The sequence below is a fragment of the Aethalodelphis obliquidens genome, unplaced genomic scaffold (genome assembly GCF_003676395.1).
Source record: "Aethalodelphis obliquidens isolate GAN/ISIS:26980383/991018 unplaced genomic scaffold, ASM367639v1 scaffold20, whole genome shotgun sequence".
NCBI lineage: Eukaryota > Metazoa > Chordata > Mammalia > Artiodactyla > Delphinidae > Aethalodelphis > Aethalodelphis obliquidens.
Genome location: NW_020837964.1, coordinates 16,844,719 through 16,871,240, shown reverse-complemented (window position 1 = coordinate 16,871,240; position 26,522 = coordinate 16,844,719). Strand labels below are relative to the sequence as shown.

Sequence of the window (26,522 nt, the reverse complement as noted above, 5' to 3'; positions counted from 1 at the left end):
TAAAATAGTACTAGAAACCAAAATGTGGGGTTCCATCAAGATGGTACCATGAACTCATGACTTGATCAGCTTCTCGGTTCCAAACGTATAATATAAAAAGGGAACACAAAATATAAAAAGACAGGAAAAAAGGCTGGTTCAAAAACAAGATAAATAAGCCCATGGGTTATAAATAAAACAAAAATGCAGAACGTTGGGCAAGATCGAACTGTGGGTCGGCTGCACCTAGAGCCTGGCAGTGGTGGCTGAGAGTTCAGCGGAGGTGGGCACCAGTTGTGTACCTGGCTGTGGCTTTGAGAAAGATGGAGGTCCAAGGAGGCAAACTCATTAAGCCAAACGATCCCACTTGTTCTGGCCTGGATCTGTGACATTCCTATGTCCCCCCCAGGCCAGGGCCCCAAACTGCCATTCAAAGACCAGACTCTGGAATGGATGGTCAGCAGGACAGGATGTGGCAGCTGCAAAACCATTAGACAGGAAAAAGCGAGTGCAGATGGAGAAGGAGGAAAAGAATAACTCCTTACTCAAAATTTTTGGCTCCCTATTTCAGAGAAAGACATTCATGAGTGGTCTCTTGCCTGCTAGTCTCTGCTGTAAGGGTATTAGGTGGCAAGTGGGCTTTTTCATGGGGCCCTAAATATCACTGTGCAGGGGTCTTTTCTCTGGGGTGATCAGTTTCTCCAGAGATGAGTCCTCTGCTCCTCACCTGAGTGGGAGACTATACCTGAGCCAGGTAACCTGCCTGTAGGCTTCCTGGGAACAAGGAACAGGAAGGAGCCGGGGCTCTCAGAGTCCTGGCCACTGACCTGACCTTTTCTCTCCCCCTGGCCCTCTGCTCTGATTCGGGTCCCTGAGCCTGGGGCTACACTTGCCCCCTGGTTTTCTGCAGCTGGCAGAGGGGAGGTAGCCAAGCTGTATGGGGCTTCATGGGGACCTGTATCCCACCCTTCTGTGTAGAAACTTTTACCTACCCCAGTTTCTGCTCCCCTCCTGCCTTCCTGTTGCCCTTATGTACTGAGTCTCTGTGAGGACTCGCTCATTTTCTGTCTGCATCTCCCTCTGCAGTGTCTTAGGTTAAGACTTCTCCTTGGTTGGTTACACTCCACCTTTGAACACTTTGTTAAACAACCTTGTCCACTGCTGAATCCTCTTATGTTCTCTTTGCCTTTGTGGATTAAGACTTTCACAAAGCTTTCTTCACTGTGGTTTTGGTGAGGCTGGAGAGGGAGAGGAGATGCTTCATCTGCTGTCTGTCTCAGTTAGCTTCCTTTCCTTTCTATAGGTCTGCCTGTGGGCAGCTTGCAGCTGTGCAGAGAGGTCCCAAAGCGGGCTTGGCTGTTTCATTATATAGACTTTCGACTAAGCTGTCGTGTTTACCCCCATGGCACTAACTCTGATCTTAGGCCTGAGCCTTTCCCCGCTCAGAACCCTTTTGGCTAAGCTCCTTCCACATGAATTTGAAGCTGAGGCTCCTGCTGCCCGGCCGCTGCTCCTGCTTTCCTCCTTCCAGAAATGTGTCGAATTCCCTTGTCCACCTCACAGATGCTACCTCTTAACTTGGGCCAAATGGCAAGGGTAAAATGGGAAATCTTTGACATTCATTCACTCTCATTTTAGTGGGGTCTTGGGAGGGAGAAAGGATAAATACATGTCAGAACTGATTTTTGCTAATCAGCCACGATTTTGCACCTCACTTCTTAGGAGCACTGACTTGGTTCCTAACTCTAGGGATTTTGTTTTGTTTTGGTTTGTTATCCCTAAAGCCACTGGGAGCAATAGGTAGTCCTGCATATAAACGAGGAATGTTTTACTTCTATATTTTCTATTAACATTATCTTTATTCTAAGGCTCTCATTAGGCACTGAAATTAAAAATGAAAAACCCACTGTAGTAGATTGTGGATTACCCTGGTGAATTCTTGTTTTTATCTGTTGGAGGCAGGCTTCTTAAGTGGCCCCCCATGACCCCCTCCTGGTATGCACACCCTTGTGGTACAATCCCCTCCCCTTGAATGGGAGTGGTCTAGAGACTTGCTTCTAACCAATAGAATATGGTAAAGGTGACGGGCTCTCTCTTCCTGCGATTAATTTACAAAGGATTTGGATCCACTTCTTGCTAGCTGACTCTCCACTGCCTTCTTGGCTTGTGTACTTCGATGAAGCAAGCTGCCATGGTGGGGAGGCCCACATGGCAAGGGACTGAGGGCCCCTTTGTGTCAACAGCCAGTGAGGAACTGAATCCTGCCAGCAACTACACGCTCTTAGAACCTTGAGACAGCAGCAGCCCAGCCAACACCTTGATGGTCTTCTGTGAGCATCACTGAGCAGAGGACCCAGCTAGGCCCTGCCTGGGCTCCTGACCCAGAGAAACTGTGAGATACTAATATGTATTGTTTTTAGCTGCTAAAGTTTATGGTAATTTGTTATGCAGCAATAGATAACTAATACACTATCCTAGGTCAGATTAAATGTCCTTGGATTAGCATTTCTTCCAAGTCCCAGGTCCTGAATGTGGCCATGATTTTTAATAATGAAAGAGCCATGGCATGGAGATTATCTGTAGTTCAAAAAATCACACTAACCAGGAATATAAGCAGAAAGGTACCAGTATCACTCTTCTTCCTTTTCTTGGGGAAAGAAAATACTGGGAAGTGGGAGTCATTTCAATCCCCGCCCCCAGCCCATGGCCTGACATCACTTCCCAGGTAGTACTGATGGCCTCAGAGGCCTTGGGTTTGGCCCAGCCTGCGACTGTGGCGCTCTGCCTTGGGTTGTTATTCATTCTTATCTGGGCTTCCAGCCAAACCCAGTTGGCAAGAGTCATGTCCAGTCTCTCAAGGACAATTTTGAGTCAATTTTCTGTACAATCACAGGGTGAGCAGTAGGATAGATGGTGCCATTGCAGCATTGAATGCACCTGAAGGACGGCCTTTGCAACTGCGGGACCCCCACGGGGGTTGGTTCAAGGGGCACATCTCCCACCTCAGTGGTGCCTCCCTCGTGAGCATCTGGGCCCTGGTGAGTTGTGGGTATAGAAGTGTCCTTTTCTTCTGGGAGGGAATTAATTTCATCCTTGAACTTTCGTTTTTTATAGTTGTGGTTGTTTGCCAACTCTTGTGATTGGTTCACATTGGTTAAAATATGGGGTATTATGGGGTGGGGGAGAAGTAGCATATGCATTAAACTTTTATCCTGTCCCTACTCTTTTTTAAAAAATATTTTTTAATTTTATTTTTTACCTTTTGGCCGTACTGTGCAGCATGTGGGATCTTAGTTACCCGACCAGGGATCAAACCTTCACCCCCTGCATTTGAAGTGCAGAGTCTTAACCACTGGACCGCCAGGGAAGTCCCCCGTCCCTACTCTTGAACAGGGGCACAGATCCTTGAGGCATCGGCTGTCTGCCATGGGCTACAGGAAACCCCTGGATAAGTATTTTTTTTTCTAGCTTTATTGAGATACAATTGATATAACGTGTTAGTTTAAGGTGTATAATGTGGTGACTTGATTCATGTATATATTGCAAAATGATTACCACAATAAGGTTAGTTGATGCATCCATCACCTCACACAGTTAGCACTTTGTTGTTGTTGTTGAGACCATTTAAGTCTGGGATGTGGTGAGAACATTTAAGAGCTACTCTCTTAGCAACTTTCAAGTGTGTGATACAGTACTGGAGTCTTTATCTGCTGTGGGGTAAGAGGTAGGGATAAAGCCAGCGTTGAAAATGAGGAAGGAGGGGATAATAGATGAACTGAGGATGTTAGTTGGTTATTTTCGTTAAAAGTTTAGCCACATTATGTTATCATTGATCAGATACTAGCTGTAGCATATAGAGAGAGGTAGACACTGGTGCTAAGTTGCAGAGAAGGAAGACACTTTGTGGAGTGTAATAGACATATATGTATGAGAAGAGATCTTGAGCTGGGAAGAGACTTCTTAAATATGATCCACAAAGTGCTAACGATAAGGCAAAAAGTTGGTAGGTTTATCTACATCAAAATAAAGGTTCTCTAACTTCCATATGTGCAGAGACCACCTATTTCTTAAAAACACAGATTACCAGAGATTCTCATGCAGTAGGCAAATTGTATAAATTTACAATGAAATAAATGATATCTGAAAAGGGTAATAAATACTCACTATGCATCATAGCTTAATCATTTTACTATGGTTTACTATCATCTGTGTTCTTGAGGTTATTTTTAGCTCTTGTATCCATATTTAGGTAATAGTATGTAATGGTGTGCTAATATGCATCTTTTCCCAATTCATGTTGGTTTTGAAATCAGCCATGGTGGGAGTATTTACACCAGGGAAATTGGCAAAGGCCACAAATCAACATCCTTTCTCCTCTTTTTTAGAGACCTGGTTGTTACACATTTACCAGCACTCCACTGGATATGGCCCTTAAAGAAATCAGGAGTGAGGAAAATCAAAGCATGAACTATCAGAAGGGCAGAGAAAAACCTTGTATATTTATTGCCCAAGCAGTAGTGTATAGTAGAGTACAGTAGGGGTGAAGGTGTGGCAACTTGACCCAATTTTTTTGCACCCATATGCTCTCCAGATTCCCTCAAAGTCTAGCCGGGATGGTTGCAGCCAAAAGCAGAAGTGGTGGGAAGCAACTCTGGGGATGGTTCCCAATTCCATGTTGAACTGGCAATCAAATGATTCTCTTGCCAAGATGAGATTAGTCAATGGTGCCATCTAGTGTTGAAGAACAGATTGGCTCCAAAGAGGAACGCTCAGAGAAAGATTTCTCTTGACTTAGGACTTGGAAACACTAACTAATGCAGTTTCCTCTTCCTTTCTTTTCCTCTATTTTCTTTCCCTACTTCCATTTCCCAGCTTCCAGAGTCATTTTTTATACCTACTCCCCCAATGGGAATAGCCATTAGTTTTGGCTTTTTTTTGTTTTTTTTTTAAAGGATATGAACTCAGTGCTGCTTCCAGGCAAGATAGATGAATGCAGAGAGTTGAAAGGCACAGATATGGAAATCAGCACTTGCCTATATTATGTATAATAATTTGGAATGAATTTGTTTAGGGAAGGTGTAGAGATATTCTCTTGTGGGTCACATAAATCAGATGCTTCTCTACTTTCCCAACACGTCCCATATCCTTCCTATTTCCTGTGTCAGGGGCAGATGGAGTAGTTTGGTTAGCAACAGCAAATTCATTCTCAGGTCTTATTTCTGCTTCATAGATCTTTTCGTGGGAAAATGGTAGAAGAAAAGGCCTGTTCATAACTTCCAAGTGAATAGGATCTTTCATTCTTTTATGAGGACCTGTGTTAATAAGTTCTTTTATTTGAAGTGAAGGTGATTGTGCACGGCTAAGTTCTCACAGCTGGAGGGTCCTCCAGAAATGGGAGTGAGATTCTGGGGTTGCTAATTCCTGCTGGAAAGGTTTACTTTGCATCTGGCACATTGGAGAAGTAATATGGTCGTCCTTCAATGATGATTTCTTCCGTTTGTCCCTTTAGTGATTGATGATCTGAGTAAAATGAAAGAACATTTAACTAATTAGCGGGCCCAAAGCTGTTGTTCCACCTGATAGTATCCATCTTTTCACTAAGGATAACTGACCTCTAAGTTTAGGGATATTTCAGATGTTAGTTATCAGACAGAAAACTAGTAAGGAATAAATGCCCTCCTCTCTGGAACGTGTGTAGCAGGAGCAGCCTGAACTCCCTAAGCCATCGTGGAATGTTTTGAAAATGGAAGGAAGGGAATGTCATAACTCTGGATATGAGGTCCAGAATTGCGATCAGACTTTTTCTAGGATACTTTTTCAGTGTGTTCAAAAACAACAGAAGTAGTTTAGAAATCTCATCTTGAGACTGCTGAGCTATCCAAACACATGGCTTTATTTTAGGTGAGGGCCATGGGTTTTGCAGTCAAGTCAGCTGCTATTTGTATAAGCAAGACTTCATCAATATTCTTACAAAGCTCGCCCCCCTTATATAGGATGGCAGCAATTTTGCCTTAGAAAATGAGCCTACGTGACTCTAAAGGCTACAAGTGAATTTTGTTAGAAGTAGGAACTGAAGAGCCTGTTAGGAAGGTAGAAGTCAATTTTGCCACATGTGGCTCAAACTATTAAACATAACAAGGCCTGGGTATTCCCATGTTCTCATATGCTCAATAAACATTACATTTATCAAACGGTGACAAACTTAAAAGCCTGTGGCATTGTCCTGTTAGACCCTGGGAAAGCTTTTTAAGTGAAGATCATACTACTAAAGGTGGATATGATCCTGTGTGGTCTCAAGTTGCCCCCAATCCTACATAAAGGACCCACTCTTCGGGATGACATTCTCCTCCTTCCCCCTGCCTAGCCTCAGAATCATTGCATCCCAGCTCTTTCCTGGCCACCGTGGAGAAAGTTTCCCTTTCTGTCTGTTCTAAACATGGCAACCAAATCTGAAAAACTTCAACACACTCCTATCATTTTAAATGCATCTCAAGCTTTGAACTATGTATTTCGTATTTTTTATTCGGTTAGATGTAACAACCATCTGACTTTTGATTGCTGCAGTAGACAAAACTTGGTTCTCTAGTTTTTTTCCCTTTACTATTTCTTTTTTTCTCAGAATCTTAATGAACCTTGAAGAGACCACTGATGGGGGTGCTCCTATTTATGTAGGATAAAAGCTAGCTCTACATCAGCCCCCAAATTTCAACTAGTTCTTTGACAGGCAGGTCTGTGGATTAAAAATGGATGCTTCCAGTAACTTTGAGGCATTATAACATTATGAAGTGGTTTATGAGATTCCACTGACTTAGTTCTAGTGCTATTATATTCTTAAATATCTGAACATTGACAGTCCATATGGTGCATTAGAGAACTCTTAGGGAGGTTCTAATTGCTCAAGAAAGGAAATTAATATCCAAGTGACAGCTGTAAGTCAAATGATTAAGTATCTTGAACACTTACTTTGGGGAGACTTTGTTCCATCCCCACTAACCTTGTGGCCTGATGTACTTAGACCTACTGCAATAGTAAGTGAATGTGTCTCTTATAAAAAACTGTTCTAGGGACTTCACAGATGAGGAATCTGAGGCATTAACTAGGACACAGGTCTTCTGGGCTCAGTTGAGAGCTCTCCTCCCTACAGCTGTATGTCTTTAAAGGAATGAGGTGCTTTCATAAAAGATTCAGTCTAAAATAATTCTTTAAGGCAGCTTCAATTAAAGACTGTCTTGGTTGCTTCTGAAAACAACGGATCACCACATCCAGAGTCAAAAACGACCAGAACACAGACTTAAAAACCAAGCCATTTAATTGTGTCTTCGAAGGTAAACAATATCTTGAGATGGATCCCAAGCCCCGAGAATGCCAGAGCTACGGGTCCAGGAAGTCCCGTGGGGTGGTATTCTCAACAGAGTCCAGAGGGGCAGACCTCAAGGTGTTCTGAGGCAGAATACTTATGGAATTCGTGCATTCCATTCTGCAATTTTGCAGACTGCCAGAAACAGACCCCAAGAGTCTCTTGAGATGGGGAAAATTCAACTCCTGGTCTTACAGATGAAAGCAGGAAGAGTACCAAAAATGTTACGTTTATGTCTCTTCACTTTTCTCACACAGTCTGAAGCCTGAGCTATCACATTCCCAACTCAGAGCAGCCTAAGCTGCAGTTCAGGTACAAGATTAGTCCCTCTATCCAGAGAGCTCTCATCAATACAGCTTTTGCACTTAAAGTGAAAAGAACCCTCTGGCGGCACAATGAGTTAGTTTGTAAGACTTTAATTTACAAATTAAAAAGCTACATGTTTTATTTTTTCTCCTTTTTCTCTTCTTTCTTTACATCACTCTTTTCCTTATCTTTCTCTTTGTCATCTTTTCTATCCTTTTTGCTGTCTTCTTTTTCCTGCCCTTCTTTCTTCTCTGCATCCCGGTTGGCGATCTTGTTGTTGATGAGGTTGTGCAAGGCGACCACGGAACGGATCAGCGAGGCCAAATACACTACCACCATCTGGTCATTGGTCTTCAGGTAAAAGGCCTTGACAAACTCCTGCAGGCTGACATCTGGCAGCAGGTTGAAGACGTCCTGCAGCTGGTAGATGATCTGATGGTTGATGGGCAGCTTGCCTGTGGCCACTTTCTCCAGGTAGCTCCTGATATCCAGAAGCTTGGAATTGAGTCCCTTCAAACCATGAACCTGGTTTGTGATCCGCTGGGAAAGGGTGCCCACTGTAGTGTCTTTGATGTCTCTGTAGGAACCCACAAGAAAAGGCAGGAAAATACATCAGTGTCCTGTACTATCACGCAGATTTTCACATTCTAAGGAAATACTAAGTTTGTGAGGAGGGGCAAGTTTTCCAAAGGAAAAATGTTACTTCCCCATTTTATAAAGATTTGAGTAAAACTGCCTTAATCTTGTTTTCATTTGGAGGAATATGTTTTATCTTTCTCATCACAGGGCATTTTTCAAAAGAAAAGAGAGAGATAAAATGAAATCATTTTCACTAAAAAAACAAAAAAAAACACCTCTCTACTTCAAGTTCCCTGTTCCTAAAAAGGGTGGCATTTTCTCCACCTGCATCTATATGATGTTGGGAGAAGCTTTTAAATCAGTCAGCAGTAACTTTTTGAACTGGAAGGAATCTTATTGTTTGAAAAAATCTATGACCATTTCAAGTAAGTCAGGGTTATGTAAGCAGAGGATTTAAAAATAAAACCCCAGGGCTTCCCTGGTGGCAGAGTGGTTAAGAATCCGCCTGCCAATGCAGGGGATGTGGGTTCGAGCCCTGGCCCAGGAAGATCCCACATGCCGCAGAGCAACTAAGCCCATGTGCCACTACTGAGCCTGCATTCTAGAGCCCGCGAGCCACAACTACCGAGTCTGTGTGCCACAACTACTGAAGCCCACGTGCCTAGAGCCTGTGCTTCGCAACAAGAGAAGCCACGGCAGTGAGAAGACCACGCACGGCAACGAAGAGTAGTCCCTGCTCACCGCAATGAGAGAAAGCCCACATGCAGCAATGAAGACCCAATTCAGCCAAAAATAAATAAATAAAATATAAATTTAAATCCATCCATCCATCCATCTATCCATCCATCCCAGTCCAAGATGCAGATTCTCTGCAGAAAACTGGCTAGCTACAGTCATTGAGAAGGAGATACACTGAAAGAGCACACGTTTGCTTTTGAATAATTCACACATCTGTTCCCGTCACAGCCAGCATTACAGCTTCCAGACAAGGTGTGCTGTCCACAAACTCATAAATCATAACTCGGGACACTTTAGAGATGACCCAGGACTAGAACCCAGGGCTCCCTATTCCTGATACAGATCTCTTCTTTACACTGAGCAGCTTCTTGGGCTGCTGCTGATTCTGATGCTGTCCTAAAGTCTCACCGTAACAAGTGTTCAACTCCGACTTCCTCAGCTTCCTCTGCTCCAATTTCACTGGTCACGTGCTCAAATGTTTTTGAGGTTGGAGTTCCATCCTGGGAGAGGAGAATTAACTAGTTATTTACTTACAAACAAATGAACAAACTGGCGCATGTTCCTTTTCATGCCTTGATTCTTCTGCTTTAAGCCAAATCACTTTCATGGGTGTCATTACTGGCTTTTTCATGGCAAGGGTGGGTAAAGTTTGCTTTGAAAGCTTTCAAAGCACTGTGACTTCTAAGCTGAAGTCACAGTGGTCCTGCTCAGGGACGAGATGTGGTGGGGAATCATCATTAGTTTATTTCTAAGGAAAATCTTGATATTCTCTCAAGCCTGCAGTAGAGATGAACATCAGGGAAGCCTTGATTCGGCTAAATTTTAAGGACTTATAAGCATTCATTCTAAAATAGGCAATATTCAGAACACCTGTACTTGAGGCAAGCTCATGTCAGAAGATACAGTTTTTAACCATCTGTTGTCCCTTGGGTCAAATAGTCAGAGCACCAAAGCAACGTGGTTAGAATAACTGATTTTCTGGTGACCTGAATTAGTCAAGGAACCCATTAGTGGATGTGGTTTGCTGTATCACTTAGTGATTTCCTGATGGGACTCAGGAGAAACTTTTATCAGATCTAGTGCCAGAAGAGGCTGTACATCTCCTGTAAAGGCTGTAAAATGTGTGCAAGGCACGACAGCACAGCAGTGAGTGCAGACTCTAGCCAGGCTGCTTAGATTCAAAGCCTGGCTCTGCCATGTGTGATAAGGGAGCAGTGAGATCTTGGGAAAGTCACTTCACTTACATTAAGTGGTATAAACATTAGCTGTTGTTATTTTACCCAGGACAGTGTGAATCCTACAAACGGCATCTTCCTCTTGGCTTTGTATGCTAGGATGGTCAGAGCCTTCAACACTTGTGCAGGACTTCGTGGCATGTCTTTTCATGTACTGATTTTCCCTGGCTTCATCTTATTACAGGACCCTTACATCCCCTCCATCCTCTTTTAAAAGATCTTGTTTCATTGGTGTGTGTGTGTGCGAGTGCGTGCGTGCATGTGCATGCGTATGTATAAGCACCTCTAATTCCTTTTTGAAAGAGGCAGGGTAAAATTTAACTTATAACAACTGTATCAAGACCAGGGATGAAAGTCTTACTGCAACTAGGCAATAAATAAGCTCTCTGGTAGCAAGGCAAAGAGAAACAGGAGCATAGAGCTCAGTGCAAGGAACATCTGCAGGGAACTAACTTAACAAAGCCTTTTCCAGATTTTAAAACTGAATATATGGATAACCATAAGGAAGAAAGACAGCCTTTAGTCTGTCCGTTCAACTTTGGAAATTCAAGAGTGAGCTCTTTGCACACCCTAAGTGCAAATATTTTACGCTCAAAACAAAACTCATATACAATTTCACATCAAATCCTACCCTAGAATTTGAGTTCAATTTTCTTGGAAATAGAGAAAAGCTATTCTGGCAGCTCTTCACGTCCATACCCAAGAAACAAGCTAACAGACAACATAGCTGCTACTGAATGCCATGGAGCTGACTATACAGGTGTCAAATCATACAGATGGGTTTTGCCATCTAGCTCCTGGCAGCTCTGACTTACTCTATTTGAAAACCTAGGATCTAGTCTATAGGGATTGGCTATAGACTAGATAATATAGTCACTACATAGGTGGGCCAACAGTGGAAACTGCATTAGATTAAGACCAAGCTCACCAGGCTCTGCATTTACTTTGCTGAGAACATCTCTGGGCAATCATTTGACTACTTTGGTCTCCATTTCATTTGTAAAAGGGGACTTTAGATTTCTATGGTCCTCTCTATTTCTGAAATTTGGTGATTCAAATTTGGGGGGAAAAAACATAATATCAAACTACTGACAGAAACCAATAACCTTTTCTTTGTTATAAAGTATTTGTTGACTTGAAAATGGAAAAAAAAACCCCAAAACCCAATGGCCCTGAAAGTAGCAAATCTAATCTCCTAGGCTCACAGCAAGATGACTTACATCATGAACTTCTTCCACCGAAATATATGCTTCTGTGGGCAGTCCCAAGTCCTTTGGTTTTACATCAATGATGACCAATACCTGGCAGAAAAACAAATCATAACAAATCACCTCATACTGAGCACGTAAGGAATAACTGCGGCCATTCTGATGATTACCGAAGCTTTTTCATTCATTCAACCAGATATAAGCCAGAATTTTCAGAAAAGAAAATAACTTTACATTTCAAATTATCTTATTTGCCCTGCTCTTCAACCCCATCCATTAACAAGCTGAGAGGTAGTATAGTGAAGTTATCAAGCAGAAGAAGATTAGAGTCAAGACAGCTGGCATTTTAATCCCAGCTCCACACTTAGAAGACCTTACTAACCATTCTGAACCTCAGTTTTCTCACTGTAAAGAGGATAACAATCTCATACAGTTACTGAGAGGATTAAGGAAGATAACTTACATACCTAGCACTGAACAGATGTTTAATTTACTAAATACACTGGGTTACCGTATACTACACAAAACACTGCAAATTAACACAAGCTTATAGAAAAAAGTGGTGAAATGATTCATTATCCAAATCCTTCCTAGGATGCTTTCTTTTTCTTGAGTTAGCTGGCAACGAATATGAGTCAAAAGTTTTAAAGATGGAGTACACTTACTGAGTTAGGGCAGTATCTTTTCATGAGTTCATTGATGGCGATGTCATTCTTGTGTAGTTTAGGGCCTGTGTGGTACCACCCAACTATTCTTTCTCTGGCTGGGAAGGAAAAATTAGTGGCTTTGAATTGTTACATAAAGATCTATATATTTCCCTCAAAAAGGGTAAGAACTCCAGTAGTTATGTTCTCTAGCTTTTACAGAAATTCCAGACATCTAAACCTTGACATACCTATGAAATCTAAAACTCAAAAACAGGATTCTCAGAAAATAAACAGCAGGGGAAATCTAGAGATATACATATCTCAGACTAGTTTAGACCAGTCATACATGAAACAACTAGAAAACAATTCCAAGGCAATATATAAACAAATTCAAGTTCATGTCACATAGATTACATCTCTGAGTGTTGTGGGAATAAACATTTCCAAAGCAATGTGGTTGCTGAAATGAAATAAAATGAAAGTGACACACGTAACAGAGATATTTACCCTGGTGGTACTAAAGCTCTAGGGGCAGGTGGATTTTATTTGACCATTCTTTGCTTTTCTGCTGTAGAGGGCTAGCTCTCTCCCCTGAAGCCTAGGTGGTCTAGCTGGCCTTAAATTGCTACTCTAGTTTCTCATTTATTCTACCTCATTCCTCTACTACCACTAGTCTTACTTCAGTCTAGCTAAGTGAAAGGGCCTTTGACATTAAACAAAGGAAAGTGAATATTTAGAAAAGACATTATGGGCACACATATACCTACACACACGCGCGCGCGCGCCACAATGCCACCTACCATTGACCTTCTTAAACATTCCATACATGTTTTCCAAATAATCGTGGTCTAAAAACCAGACAGAATCATCTTTGTCGTCTTCATCAAAAGGGACTAGAGAGAAAAAAACCAAAAAACAGTTTAGGGTGCTACACAGAACTCTAAGGGCACATATCACAACTGTAGACCCCTACGCCAGATTTGATCCATGTCTTTGGTTTGTCCAACACAGTACTAAAATTATTTTTGAGTTGCTTTTAGTAAAAACTGGAAGATTTCACATACATATCCAGACCTCCAGGTTCTCTGGAAAAACTGGAAGACCAGCAACAACTGGCTAGAGCCAGACAGAAGCAACCCCCTTTGAAAAGGACACATTCTTCAGTTTGCTAAAAGCTCCATCACTTCCTAATATTCCCGTCTGGCAAATTACATTACTGCCTGATCCTTTTAGACACTGGAGTTAGTGACTGCTAGTCTAGCAGCCATGCCAGGAATTATTTTGTTGTTCTGTATTATTGTTGCTTCAATCATAAAATATATGGATACAGTCTTATAAAGATTTATTAAACAGTGTAAAACATAAGGTCTTTATCTCCCCCTTGCCTACCCATAACCATGGTTAATAGTTTAGTACAACGGGTTGACAAACTACACCCGCTGCCTATTTTAATAGTTTTACTGCAATATAGCTATTAGTTTGTCTACATACTGTCTATAGTTGCTTTCCTGCTACATTAGCAGAGCTGAGCAGTTGCAATGGAGACTGTATGGCCTGCAAGTTTTAAATATTTACTATCCAGCTCAGTGTGTATCCTTTAGCCTCCCTTTTCTATACTTAAACAATTCTGAAATAGAACTGCTTGGTTATAATAAAAAATGGAGACCACGAGAGTTTCTTTCTTTTTAAAAGTTAACTGACATTTTAACCATACTCAGAAAATGTAAAATTTGCCTATTTATTTTTTTAAAAACTGAGGTATATTTGACAAATTTTTCTTTTACCTGCAAAACTGTTGGATACATCGAGAACTTTCTTTTGCCACGACCCCAAAAGCACACCAACAACACGCTTCTGGTTTCCAACCTTGCCTATTCTGAATGAGAAAACAGAAGATCAGTCTGGATGGGCACAGACAGAAGTGGACCAACAATAAGATATCCAACAGGAAATATCAATGGTACAGATACAATTTAGCTTATCTGGGAACTAATCCCACTAAACAAATATAATGGGTTAGTCCTTAATAATTCTAATAAATATAATGGGTAATTCGTGAACTATGGACACTGGCAATTTCACTGCTGACTGCAAAGAAAGACATGCTTGGAAAAAAATCTCAAACTTTATAGAAATTTAAAACGGAGAAAATGAAAACTCCCCAGATCTTAAGGTTTTAAATGTTATTTGACTGGTGTTTGAAATCACATTTAATTTTATTTTTTCCTCTGCAGCTTACCTTTCTCTTTTAAATTTTCCCCATCTTCTCTGTCCTCAAATCTTTTCAGGGATAAAGATGCTAAAGTTGAACCAGTTTTATGGTCCAGCTTGCCAACTCTTCTCTGGAGCATCTATGTCAACAAGCCCCAATAGATGTTATAATTCTTTGTACCATTTAGGGGCTCAGAAAATGATTCTGACCCAGAAGCGTGTGTGTGCCATTTGTGGTCTCTGAATGGCTTAATTATGCAGAAGCTGGAAGTGAGCCAGTGACTAATCATACTGGGAGGAGGGCTCAATGAACCAGAAAGACTACTTCAGAATATTTATTTCCATATCAAACCTCCTCAATGATTTTTGTCCTAAGGAACTGCAAGTGTTTCACTTATATCTCATTTCATTGGTCATCATGTAGAGAATTCTCCTTTAACCACTAACAATTATAACATACAGAAACAATACAATTCTATGTTCAAAGCAAAGACAAAAGTCACTGTGAAGTGAACTACAATTCCTTAACAGTTGCTGGTTTCATACTGATTTAACTGTATTTATCTAAACATATGGTTTGGCAAATTTATAAATGCTTACTATATTTAGGGTTTGGACCAAACAAAGTTAAGGATTCTGTATTCTGGTGGTTCTAATTTTTTGGGAAATCTAAGTTCAAAGGAAACTTCCACACTCATGGGCTTTTCTTTTGATCTATAAAAATCCATTTGCGTTTTAAAAAACCCTGCAATTGTCTGACACAGCAGCTTGCAGTGTCTGCCTTCACTATGCCCTTAACAAGTGTTCGCTGAATTTACTGAACAGAACTGAAAAGATGCTTGCCCTCTTAGTACCTATAGTATCCTACGGGAGAAAAATACTAATCATTGTACAGTGGGAAAGCTCGCATATCCTGTTAGGCTAAGGGTGCTACAAAGCAATGGAACCGAACTGGGGACCCTAAACCTCACAGGAGTCTTGAGTTTGGTTTTGGCTCTGGTTGAACTGGGAGTTGTACAAAGCAAGTTGCAAGATGATGGGCACTTAGCAACTATGACTTTACAGCAGATGCTCCCAACTGGGTCTTACAACTTTCCAAGTCAATTAATTATCTTGTAAAATTTATGAACACGTGTAACAGGTCCAGCTGGAGGAACAGCTCAAAAACAAGCAAGCGAAGGCGGAAGAAACATCTGTGGGATGTTTTCTTATTCATTAATGCCAACATCTCCAACCGGTCTCATTTTTAAAAGAAAAACTTATCAAAACTTAAAACATCTACGTTTCAAGCTATCGTCAAACCACAGTCCCACTTGGAAACTTTCGCAAGTTATATTAAAACCACAGTTCTTCCAGGGAGTCCTTCGGAGCGCTGAGTACAGAATTTCGGTGACGGCCTTCAGAGGCAAAAAGTGCAAGTCTGAAGGGCTTTCCTACCAGACACCGAGTCTTTCAGGCGAAAAGGGGCGGACGAGGTGACAGATGGGCACGAGGCCTGGGGATCAGGGCCAAGTGAAGCCTGCCCCCCCATACTCTGGCATCGTACGGACTGGGTAAAAGGAACGACAAGCCCAGTTCATGGAGTGCCGGCTGGACGGCGGGGGAGACGATGCCAGGTGACTTGGGGCTTCGTGAACGGAGCTGCTCTGGGCCCCTCGGTGACCCAGGGCCAACCCCGGTGCATCTGCGCCCCCGCGGCCGCCGCGCCATCCCCAGCGCGCCGTGACTCAGCAGCGGCGGCGCCACCGGCCCCGGTAGGACGCCCCGTGCCGCCCGCTCACCGATTGAAATGATCCACCACACTGAGCAGCACCAGGGGGTGGACCACCACCTTCTGCACCGCCAGCTCCGGCATCGCGACACACCCCGCCCGCCAGGCCCTGCTCCCCGCGACCCGCAAACACCGACGGCCAGGGCAACAACGATTCTCGGGGATCCTCCAGGCCCGGCCCCTCCTCTTCCGGTTGGGCCGCCGCCGCGGGGCTCCTTCTTCCGCTCCCAGAGCGCCGCGCGTGTCGCGCTCGGATTGTCGCTCCCGCCGCCACCTTGAGGAGGCGAAGTGCCGGGGAAGGCGGGACACGCCTCGGGTGACTGGCTTCGAGTTTCCCAGGTCATGAAAGCTAACAGGACACTGGAGACTGATAAAGGTTGACCTCCTGGTGTTTGGCCTGTACTGTCACCCGCTGCGGCTTTTCGCCTCAGTGCCTTACTAGCTCACCTCCCCCTCCCTCGCGTCTGAAGACTGGAGAAGATGCTAAGAAAAATGTAAATAGTAATAAGTAATATTTCCACCATTCAGAAAATGTTCACTTTCGCTTCTAGTCAAAATTTTCCAGAATTTCTTAGAGGAACTAACTTTAAATCTCTAGCATTAGGGCATTCCCTTAAAGTAGGTTTGGTAATTTGTCTCATCATTTTATTGTCTGGGAATTTCCCCTTAATCCTTACCATGGACACTTAGCAAATAATCAACCTGTCTATATTTTCCCACCTTTCTTTATATTACTTACCATTTAACAAGGGTTAGAAGAATGCAGTTTGTGCCTAGAGTTAGATCATTCAGATTGATTTTAAAATAAAAACTCACAAAAAGTTTGGCGAAAAGATGGAAAGCAATAAGGAAATATGTTTTCATAGTTAGCTGGGAAAGAGAAAAAAGAAGACTAAAAGGGGAAATGTAGGAAAAGAGGACTTGAGCTTATTTGTGGAAGAAGGCAAATGACTTAAAATCCATGCAAGTTTAGTTTTCTATCTGACTTTAACTTGCCATTTCTGTAAACAAAAACAATACTTCAGCAGCGTGAATTATTTATTGTTTATCCTGTTTTTAAACACCTTCTACCTTCCCTTTATCAACAGAGGATCTGAACTCTGAAGAATGACAAGGAGACTTTTGCTCTGAACCTTAGCCTCCTTCCAGTATAATTAGGGAGCTTTTGATACCCTTTCTGGGCGCTACCCCTCACTTTCATTTCATAAACTCTTCCTACTTTGGGGAACACTGTTTTGCATCTTCCTCATTTCTTTTAATATTTTTGATTTGACTATGAGATGATTGCTGCTACTTACGACGATAGAACTTTTAAATTAAGGAAATGTAAGTCAGCCCCATTGTGTGATGTGTTAAAGCATGCTTGCTGGTGTTTAGTGCCTGGTTCAAAGTAGATGTTCTTGTTTCATTTCTTAAGTGATGCTATTCAACACAGTGTAGACATGTAACTGTTATGAAAAGACCTTGGAAGGGTTTTCCCCCCTAATTTTTAAGATCAAAGATTGATTTTGATTTTTCTTATGTGTCAGGTAAGGCATAATAATTGGAGTCTAACGGAAGCATGTTTTTGGACTAAAATATTTAGAGGATAAAGAAGACAACTTGAAATCATAAGGTATTTTTCATGTTGTCCTATTTTTTCTTTTTCTTTTAATGGAACTGACTTGAAATCATAACTAATTTCATAGCCACTATTAGGGGCTAAACTCATTCAGAGGAATGCAGAAGGAGATATAAGAAATCTTTCTTTTGTTCATTTAATTCTGGACTTTAAGAGGATCTGATGAGAGCATAAGGATAATACATTTTATTTTCCTTTGACTGTTTTTTTTTAAAGAAAGAAATGTAATTTTTAAATTTTTATTTATTTTTTATTGAGGTATAGTTGAGGTATAGTTGATGTACAATATTATATGTTACAGGTGTACAATATAGTGATTCACAATTTTTAAAGGTTATACTCCATTTATAGTTAATATAAAATATTGGCTATATTCCCCGTGTTTTACAATATATCCTTGTAGCTTATTTTATCATAATAGCTTGTGCCTCTTAGTCCCTTACCCCATGTCTTTTTTTAAAAAAATTAATTTATTTAATTTTGGCGTGTTGGGTCTTTGTTGCTGCATGTGGGCTTTCTTTAGTTGTGGCGAGCGGGGGCTACTCTTTGTTGCAGTGTTCGGGCTTCTCATTGCTTTGGTTTCTCTTGTGGCGGAGCATGGGCTCTAGGCGCACGGGCTTCAGTAGTTGTGGCACGTGGGCTCAGTAGTAGTGGCTTGCAGGCTCTAGAGCGCAGGCTCAGTAGTTGTGGTGCACAGGCTTAGTTGCTCCGTGGCATGTGGGATCGTCCCGAACCAGGGCTTGAACCCGTGTTCCCTGCATTGGCAGGTGGATTCTTAACCACTGCACCACCAGGGAAGCCCCTGTCTTTCTTTTTTAATGTTAAATTCTCCTTTTCCCAAATTTATTGAGATGTAATTGACATATAACGTGTAAGTTTAAGGTGTACAATGTGATGATTTGATACATGTATGTATTGCAAAATGATTACCACGATAAGGTTAGTTAACGCTTCTGTCACCTCACGTAATTACCTTTTTCTTTTTGTGGTGAGAACATGTAAGAGCAACTTTCAAATATATAATACAGTATTGTTAACTATAGTCACCATACTGTACCTTAGCTTTCCATCTTATTATTGGAAGTTTGTACTCTTTGACCAACAACTCGCATTTCCCTGACTCCCAGCCTCTGGCAACAACTATTCTACTCTCTATTTCTGTGGATTCTGCATTTTTCATTTCCACATGTAAATGAGATCATATAGTATTTGTCTTTCTATCTGTCATTTCACTTACCATAATACCCTCAAGATCCATCAATTTTGTCACAAAATGGAAGGATTTCCTTCCTTTTTATGGCTGAGTAATATATATATATGCCACATTTTCTTTATTGATTCATGCATCAACAGACACATAGGTTGTGTCCATGTCTTGGCCATTGTGAATAATGCTACAGTGAACACAGGGATTCAGACATCTCTTTGAGATAGTGATTTCATTTCCTTTGGATACATACCCAGAAGTGGGGTTGCTGGATCATATGGTAGTTCTATTTTTAGTTCTTTTAGGAACTTTCGTACTCTTTTCCATAGTGGCTATATCAATTTACATTCCCACCAAGAGTGCACAAGTGTTCCCTTTTCTCCACATTCTCACCAACACTTCTTATCTCCTGCCTTTTTGATAATAGCCATTCTAACAGGTATAAGGTGATATTTCATTATGGTTTTGATTTGCATTTCCCTGATGATTAGTGGTGTTGAGCATCTTTTCATGTACCTGTTAGTCATTTGTATGTCTTAAAAAAAAAATCTCTATTCAGGTCCTCTGCTCATTTTAAAATTGGATTAGGTACTGTAATCCCTTACCTGAAATTCTTACCTCTAGTGAAGGTATTTTTGCATGTGGATAGTTGTTCCAACTGATGTTTTGGGAGAGGATGTGTGCTAGAAATTCCTATGCCACCATCTTGTTCATATCTCTCTAATCCACCTTTGTCTTTCAATTTAGGGAGATAGCCCCCCACAGACCCTAGTATCTTGAAAGAGTTCTTATTTTTTTAGGTCCAGAACATGGAATCATGGTCCTGCATGCATGGCAGCAATACTTTGAACTCTGCAGCCTCTGTTGATCATCTTACTAGATTTGGAGAAAAAAAAAAAAGGGAAGATATACCACCTTTAGTCTAAGCTGTATTCATTGCTGGGGTTCAGGCATCCTTGTGGGTGCTGGAAGTTTACCATTTTCTTTGGTGATGTCTTGTTGCCCTGATTCCTCGTGTTCCCTATAGCCTTGTATAGATGTCTCTACCTTTGAAGAAGCAGTCACCGCTTCCAGACTTTCTGGACTTTCTGGACTGACTTCACCTGTGAGTGAAGGCAGTCTGGAGTGTGCTATGGTCCTGGGTCTAGTGGTGTGGGGTGCTAAGTATGAGGGTGAGTAGAGCCTCTGGGTCCAAGGGTGTGTGTCTTGTTGGTTCAGGCGGCTGGGGTCCACCACACCAACAATTGCATGATCCTTGGTGAGAGCTGTGCAGGGTCTGCAGTAGCTGCAAGGGCTGTTGAGGTCTTCAGTGGAGCCTCCAGGTCCAGCTGCTACAAGTGGAGGTTAGCAGTTGTGACCAGATCTGGCAGTGTATTCATGCTTGGCTGTAGGGACCTGCTGCAGGTGCCTGTGTGGGGGCGGGGCCTGCCGCAGACACACATGCAGTGGTGAGGGACAGGGCCAGCAGCAGGGGCTGGGGCTAACTGCCGACATGTGAGCAGCTGAGGGGACCCTGGCTGTTGGTGTAGACCCATGTGACTGCATGGGCTAGCTGTAGGTGTGTGCACTAGCCAGACGATTCTTATTTTTTTATTTTTCCTGTACGCGGTCCTCTCACTGCTGTGGCCTCTCCCGTTGCGGAGCACAGGCTCCGGACGCGCAGGCTCAGCGGCCATGGCTCACGGGCCCAGCCGCTCCATGGCATGTGGGATCTTCCCGCACCGGGGCACGCACCCGTGTCCCCTGCATCGGCAGGCGGACTCTCAACCACTGCGCCACCAGGGAAGCCCAAGCCAGACGATTCTTAATTGCTGGTAGTGGAACCCTACTCTAACCAGCTGAAGTGAAGGGAAATTCATTATCTCATGTAACAGCAAGTTCAAGGGCCCTGCGAGTTCCAGGGGGCTTACTGATGTTTCTCTCTCCACCTTTCAGCATCCTTCAGTGTTTTGGTTCCATTTCCAGACAGATTTCCTACTAGTGGCGGGGAAATATTTTGATGGCTACAGATAGTCACAGTTTTAAATATTTAAAGGAAGGGAGGTTTTTTTTTTTTTTTTTTTGCGGTACACGGGCCTCTCACTGCTGTGGTCTCTCCCATTGCGGAGCACAGGCTCCGGACGCGCAGGCTCAGGCCATGGCTCACCAGCCGCTCCGCGGCACGTGGGATCTTCCCGTACCGGGGCACGAACCCGTGTCCCCTGCATCGGCAGGCGAACTCTCAACAACTGCGCCACCAGGGAAGCCCAGGAAGGGAGGTTTTGAACTCCAAACCTTTATTTACGAAATTTGATTGGCCTTGCTGGGACTGGGAGGCACTCTGAACTGACTGCTGTGCCCAAGGGAATAGAGTTTTCTAAATGTCCAGTTTAGGATCAGTTTGGAGATGGTGCAACTGTGATGGATCAGCTCACCATGACCACATGAGTGGGGAAGGAAAACGGGGATGTAATTGGAAGGGAGGAATGAATGCTTAGCAGGCAAAAATAAGTCTATCTTGTGATATAGAGAGCTTAGCATAGTTCTTGGAACATAGTAAGAACTCAGCATATGTTAGACATGGTTATCATTAGAGTGTAGGGTCATTATCATTATTATATATTATAAAAGACTATAAGAATTTTTTCTTGAGAATTCCCTGGTGGTCCAGTGGTTAGGACTCTGCGCTTTCACTGCCAAGGGCCTGGGTTCAATCCCTGGTCGGGGAACTAGGATATCATAAGCTGCATGGCGTGGCCAAAAAAAAAAAAAAAATTTTTTTTTTCTTAACTGGTGTTTATATTTTAAGTAATCCAGCAGAACAAGAGTTGAAATTCATCTTTTGCATTTGCCGAGTGTTTCTTTATCCTTCTTTTGCCTCAGGTATATTTAGTTTATGGAAATACGTTTTTTAAAATTCCTCTTTTAAAATGTATTGGTGATCAGTTTGATTTTTCAAAAGGCTAGTTGTTGCAGAAAGATTGGATTCGTTTAAAGAGATTTTCCTTGTTTTATGCTTTACACAAGTGATGAGCCTTATGTGTTGGCCCTGGATACCTGCATGATTGCTATTCCTCTTGTTGTTGTCATATTTCATTTAACTGCAAATTAAAAAGAACTAAAAAAATTACAGCAATTTCTAGTTTATATCCAGGAAATAGAACTCTCCACAGGAACCCTTATGCGGTACAAATATGTTAGAAAACCATTCTCCATTGTGCTTTGAAAGCCTGTAAGGAGGCCACAATGGAGCACAGTTCACCTGTCTTGGATGAAGCCCAGAGAGACTGCGGTGTGCAGACCGTAGGAAATCTCCCATCTGAAGAGTTAATTTTCTTTCAGGAACAGTGTTAGCGGCTGCTGCGATTAAAACAGGACACTTTAAGGTTGGTATAGGAACACTTGTAACAGTTGACTATAAAAGAAAACCCAGGAGGCCAGATTCAGCCTTGGGAGCTACTTTGGTTTGAGCCTCAAAGACCTTTATTTATTTATTTAAAGACCTTTATTTTGAATTTATCTCTTCTTTCAATTACACACACTTTCAGCTTTATTAAAAAGAACTCATTAAATATAAAGAAGCAAACAACTAGTGTCATCTATTTAACATTTTAAAATGTCTTGAAGGCCATTTAAAAAAATTTATCTATTTATTTTTGGCTGCATTGGGTCTTTGTTGCTGCGTGCGGGCTTTTCTCTAGTTGTGGCGAGCGGGGGCTACTCTTCGTTGTGGTGCACGGGCTTCTCATTGCAGTGGCTTCTCTTGTTGCGGAGCATCAGCTGTAGATGCGTGGGCTTCAGTAGTTGTGGCATACGGGCTCAGTAGTTGCGGCTTGCAGGCTCTAGAGCGCAGTCTTAGTAGTTGTGGCGCACGGACTTAGTTGCTCTGTGGCATGTGGGATCTTCCCGGGCCAGGGCTCGAACCCGTGGCTCCTGCATTGGTAGGTGGGTTCTTAAGCACTGCACCACCAGGGAAGCGCTTGAAGGCCATTTTTGTCTTTTGTTTCTATTCTGATTCTTTTCTTAGGCTCTTTTTAAACATTTTTATCTTGGAGCACAGTTGATTAACAATGTTGTATTAGTTTCAGGTGTACAACAAAGTGATTCAGTTATACATATACATGTATCTATTCTTTTTCAAATTCTTTACCCATTTAGGTTATAACAGAATATTGAGCAGTGTTCCCTGTGCTATACAGAGCCATTCCTGATGATGGTGTAAAATTAAACATTTTTTTAAACTGGACTTTTAGATGCAGATTTATGAATGTATCAAAACAAGTATAAGGTTTGAAGACAGATGAAGCTTTTCATCTTTTTAAGGACAGAGATATTTTTCCTTTCCTTATTTTCTTCAAGATGGTAAATCAAAGAAGGCTTTTTTTAAATTTGAAAAGCCGGGGCAATACGTTATTGTTAAATATCTACTGTTGGAAGAAAAAAAAATCAACCATTATCCTAATCTCAAATGGAGCAACTAGTTTTAGTTTTGTATTTACCTTTCAGTTTTGGGCACCCGCACACATACTTCAGTTGAAGTTTTAATGCAACTAGAAAAACTATTGAGAAATTTAAGGCAAGTTGAATCAATTTGAAGTTGCTATACTTTGTGTTTTAAGAATAGAGCAATGTTTGTCAATTTTTTGCTTTCTGCAAGAACAGGAAAGGGCAAAAGTCTTTAAAAAAAATCAGTACGTTGTTCATATAACATGGAAGTTTCTTTTTTTAGACCTGGAAGTCAGAAAAGAAGTAGGCGTTAACCTGGGTTTGTGGTAATGCTTCATTATCACTGACATTCTCTCAAGTTTTCCAAATTTCTGCAGTTTGTTGCTGCAGGTGCCTCTTCCCTCCTCCAGCCAGAACCTTCAAGCCATCTTTCAAAATGCTGGCGTTTTTTTTTCCCCCCGATGCGAAGTGCTGATGTAATTTCCTTAAAATCCTTCAGAACCTTTCCAGTGCCTACAAGATAAAATCTGAACTTTAGGAAGGTATCCAAGACTCTTCGTAGCATGGCCTCAGCCAACCACTCAGAGCCTCATCCCCTATTGCTCTCATCCTCTGTTAGACCAGCCTGAAACCATTTAATCTGTTTCCAAAGGAATTTGCTTTTCTCTGTGCCCATCCCGTTTCTGCTTTCTGAATTGCCCTTGACCGCTTAAACACCAGAATTGCTGGGTCTTTCTCAAGGATCACACTCAGTAGGTCATCTCTTCTGTTGGAGTTTTCCTTACCTTTCCCAGGCAGTGTTAGTTCCTCTGACCTCTGGGTCCCCACAGCACCTAGCGCTTATTACTATTGTACTGCTCATCGTGCTGAATAGTAATGATTCATTTGACATGTGTCTCTTTAGTACTAGGGTATATGTGGAGGCCAGGACCATAGCTTAGTCATCTTATTAGCATCTGCACCTAGCAAGAGTCATACACTTGTTAACTGTATTGTGTAACTTGGGTAATATGTTACACAGTATATCCATAATATGTTGGTCAGTGATCTTTCAGCATGCAAAAAAATAACAATATTCTCTGTAGTTTCCTGTTTATTTAGTGATCTTTCAGCATGCAAAAAAATAACAATATTCTCTGTAGTTTCCTGTTTAGTTAGTGATCTTTCAGCATGCAAAAAATCACAGTATTCTCTGTAGTTTTCTATTTTAGTCTCCCTATATACAAAACAAAAACAACACAAAACCAAACCAAACTCATACAGACTGAGCAAAACTCTCTGATTAAAAATTTCCGATAATGCATGTAATTTTAAATATACCCATTGTTTCGAATATAAATGAAATGTGTTCAAATGTGAGTGAAAAAAATATATGGACTGTTATTGATAAAACCATTCAAAACCAAATGGTATATTCTGGGTAGCTATAATTTTTCAAAAGGTACTATGTACAATTTTAGGTTAGTGTCAGATAACCTCTTCACCTTCATTTCTCTCTTAACACCTTTTATCGTAATTTCTGAAGCTCCTCTTTGTAGTTCGAGTTAAAAGTCCTGAGGCAGGCTCTTCAGAAGTCTAACACCTGCTTAGGGCTGAACTGGCAGGGGGAGAAATTGAAAAGCAGTGAAGAGTCTTTTCAGTAAAGTACTTAGCATTTTAAATAGTAGATTTTTGAAAAAAAAATAATGGTAATAATAGTATTGGAAACTCTCATACCACCCCACACAGCGAGAGGAATGTGAAGCTGTTTAGTGCATTCATACTTTGAGTTCTCAAAACCCTTCATTTGCAAAGATAGTTCAAACTTGATTTTGATCAAATTAAACTGCAAAGAATGTGGACTTTTCCTTGAGCACAGATTTATACTTTCTCTTTTAAAATTCAAACCGTTTTCCTTCTGACATCAAAGAGAAAGGATTCAAGGCTTTTAGAATCTTATTCTAAGGTACCAAAAACCCTAGGATAATGGTTAGGAAATTAGGAAGGGAGTTTTGAAACAATTAAATTTTGGTTCTCGTCTGCTGTTTGATATTGACTATAAAGTACCATGTTCCAGGTTAATGACAAAGTTTTAAAAAGGTGCATGTGCTTTTTAACCCTTAATGATTTTGTATTCTCATGAGTTTCTGGAGTCTTTTAAGATTCAGAGGTATGTTGTGGACTTTTTGAGGTTACATTTTTTTTTTTTTTTTGCGGTATACGGGCCTCTCACTGTTGTGGCCTCTCCCGTTGCGGAGCACAGGCTCCAGACGGGCAGGTTCAGCGGCCACGGCTCGCGGGCCTAGCCGCTCCACGGCATATGGGATCTTCCCAGACCGGGGCACGAACCCATGTCCCCTGCATCAGCAGGCGGACTCTCAACCACTGCGCCACCAGGGAAGCCCCGAGGTTACATCTTTTAATTTTTTATCTTTTTGTTCTGTAACTGGAGGAAATTGCTTAATTTGTTTTTCCAGCAGAGGGAGACATCTGACCATGAACGTGGTACTGCTACTTGCCAGGAGTATTCTGTAGCCCATTTTATCAATATACATAAAAAACTCAATGTTCAAATTAACTAGTTCAATAAGTAATTTAGCTCATTGATTTTTGGGCATATCCTAAGTGCCATTACAAGCTACGGATATTTTAAATGCCATTACCTAATAGAAGGAATGTTTTAAGCACCTTTTATTGATTTTATTACTGCTTTATTTTGCTGTCTTGGTTTAAAATCATTTTAACCACTCTGTAATCAAGAAGAAATATATCGTTGGTGAAATACAGTCAATTTCCTAAAAACCTTTGACATCGTTAAATAAGGAATTACAGTTGTTAAATCATGTCAGGCAATAACTGAGGAACAGAAGAGGTATAAAATTTGGAGCAGTGGGCCAGCATACCAGTAAGTCACATTGACCTCTAACACTCAGATTCTGCATGTGACAGTCACACTTGAGGTTTGCTTATGGTTTTTACGTCAGCAAGAGAGATTTAAAATCTCAGGTAACAAGGAAGATGGAAGAATGATAGCAAAGTATAATACAGGGGCAATTACAGTGCTTTTTAATGACCTCTTGTGACTTTTGGTGAAAATGATTCTCTAAGCAATTTTAAAATTTCATTTGCTTTGCTTGCTAGATTATAGTATATTGATATTCTGCATAAGAGGGAACCAGAGTGCTCACAGGGGTTTTTACCGCTTTCTTCTTCTGCTGATTTGATTTTATATTAGCAGTATTACTGAGCTGATCAGCTG

General features: G+C 41.5%; 1 protein-coding gene across 2 annotated transcripts; it reads right to left on the bottom strand.

Moving 5' to 3' along the window:
• Positions 1-7,270: 7,270 nt before the first annotated feature.
• On the bottom strand, positions 7,271-16,390 carry PSMD7 (proteasome 26S subunit, non-ATPase 7). Of its 2 annotated transcripts, XM_027119420.1 has the most exons (7): positions 16,042-16,238; positions 13,834-13,925; positions 12,850-12,942; positions 12,068-12,165; positions 11,415-11,495; positions 9,368-9,459; positions 7,271-8,219 (listed from the first exon to the last, which is right to left on the bottom strand). In XM_027119420.1, the coding sequence occupies exons 1-7, from the start codon at positions 16,113-16,115 to the stop codon at positions 7,781-7,783; spliced, it is 969 nt and encodes a 322-aa protein (XP_026975221.1). In that variant the 5' UTR covers positions 16,116-16,238; the 3' UTR covers positions 7,271-7,780. The 2 variants fall into 2 exon arrangements, with proteins under 2 accessions (XP_026975221.1, XP_026975220.1); XM_027119419.1 differs by lacking the exon at positions 13,834-13,925 and having other exon boundaries at positions 16,042-16,390.
• Between the last annotated feature and the right edge of the window lie 10,132 nt (positions 16,391-26,522).

Excerpts from the sequence above, each read along its gene's own strand:
- PSMD7 (XM_027119419.1), bottom strand. The coding sequence starts at position 16,375 with ATGACCTGGGAAACTCGAAGCCAGTCACCCGAGGCGTGTCCCGCCTTC. Across the intron at positions 12,166-12,849 it reads AATGTTTAAGAAGGTCAATG|CCAGAGAAAGAATAGTTGGG; the intron begins GTAGGTGGCATT and ends TTTCCTTCCCAG. Across the intron at positions 8,220-9,367 it reads GGAGTTGAACACTTGTTACG|AGACATCAAAGACACTACAG; the intron begins GTGAGACTTTAG and ends GGGTTCCTACAG.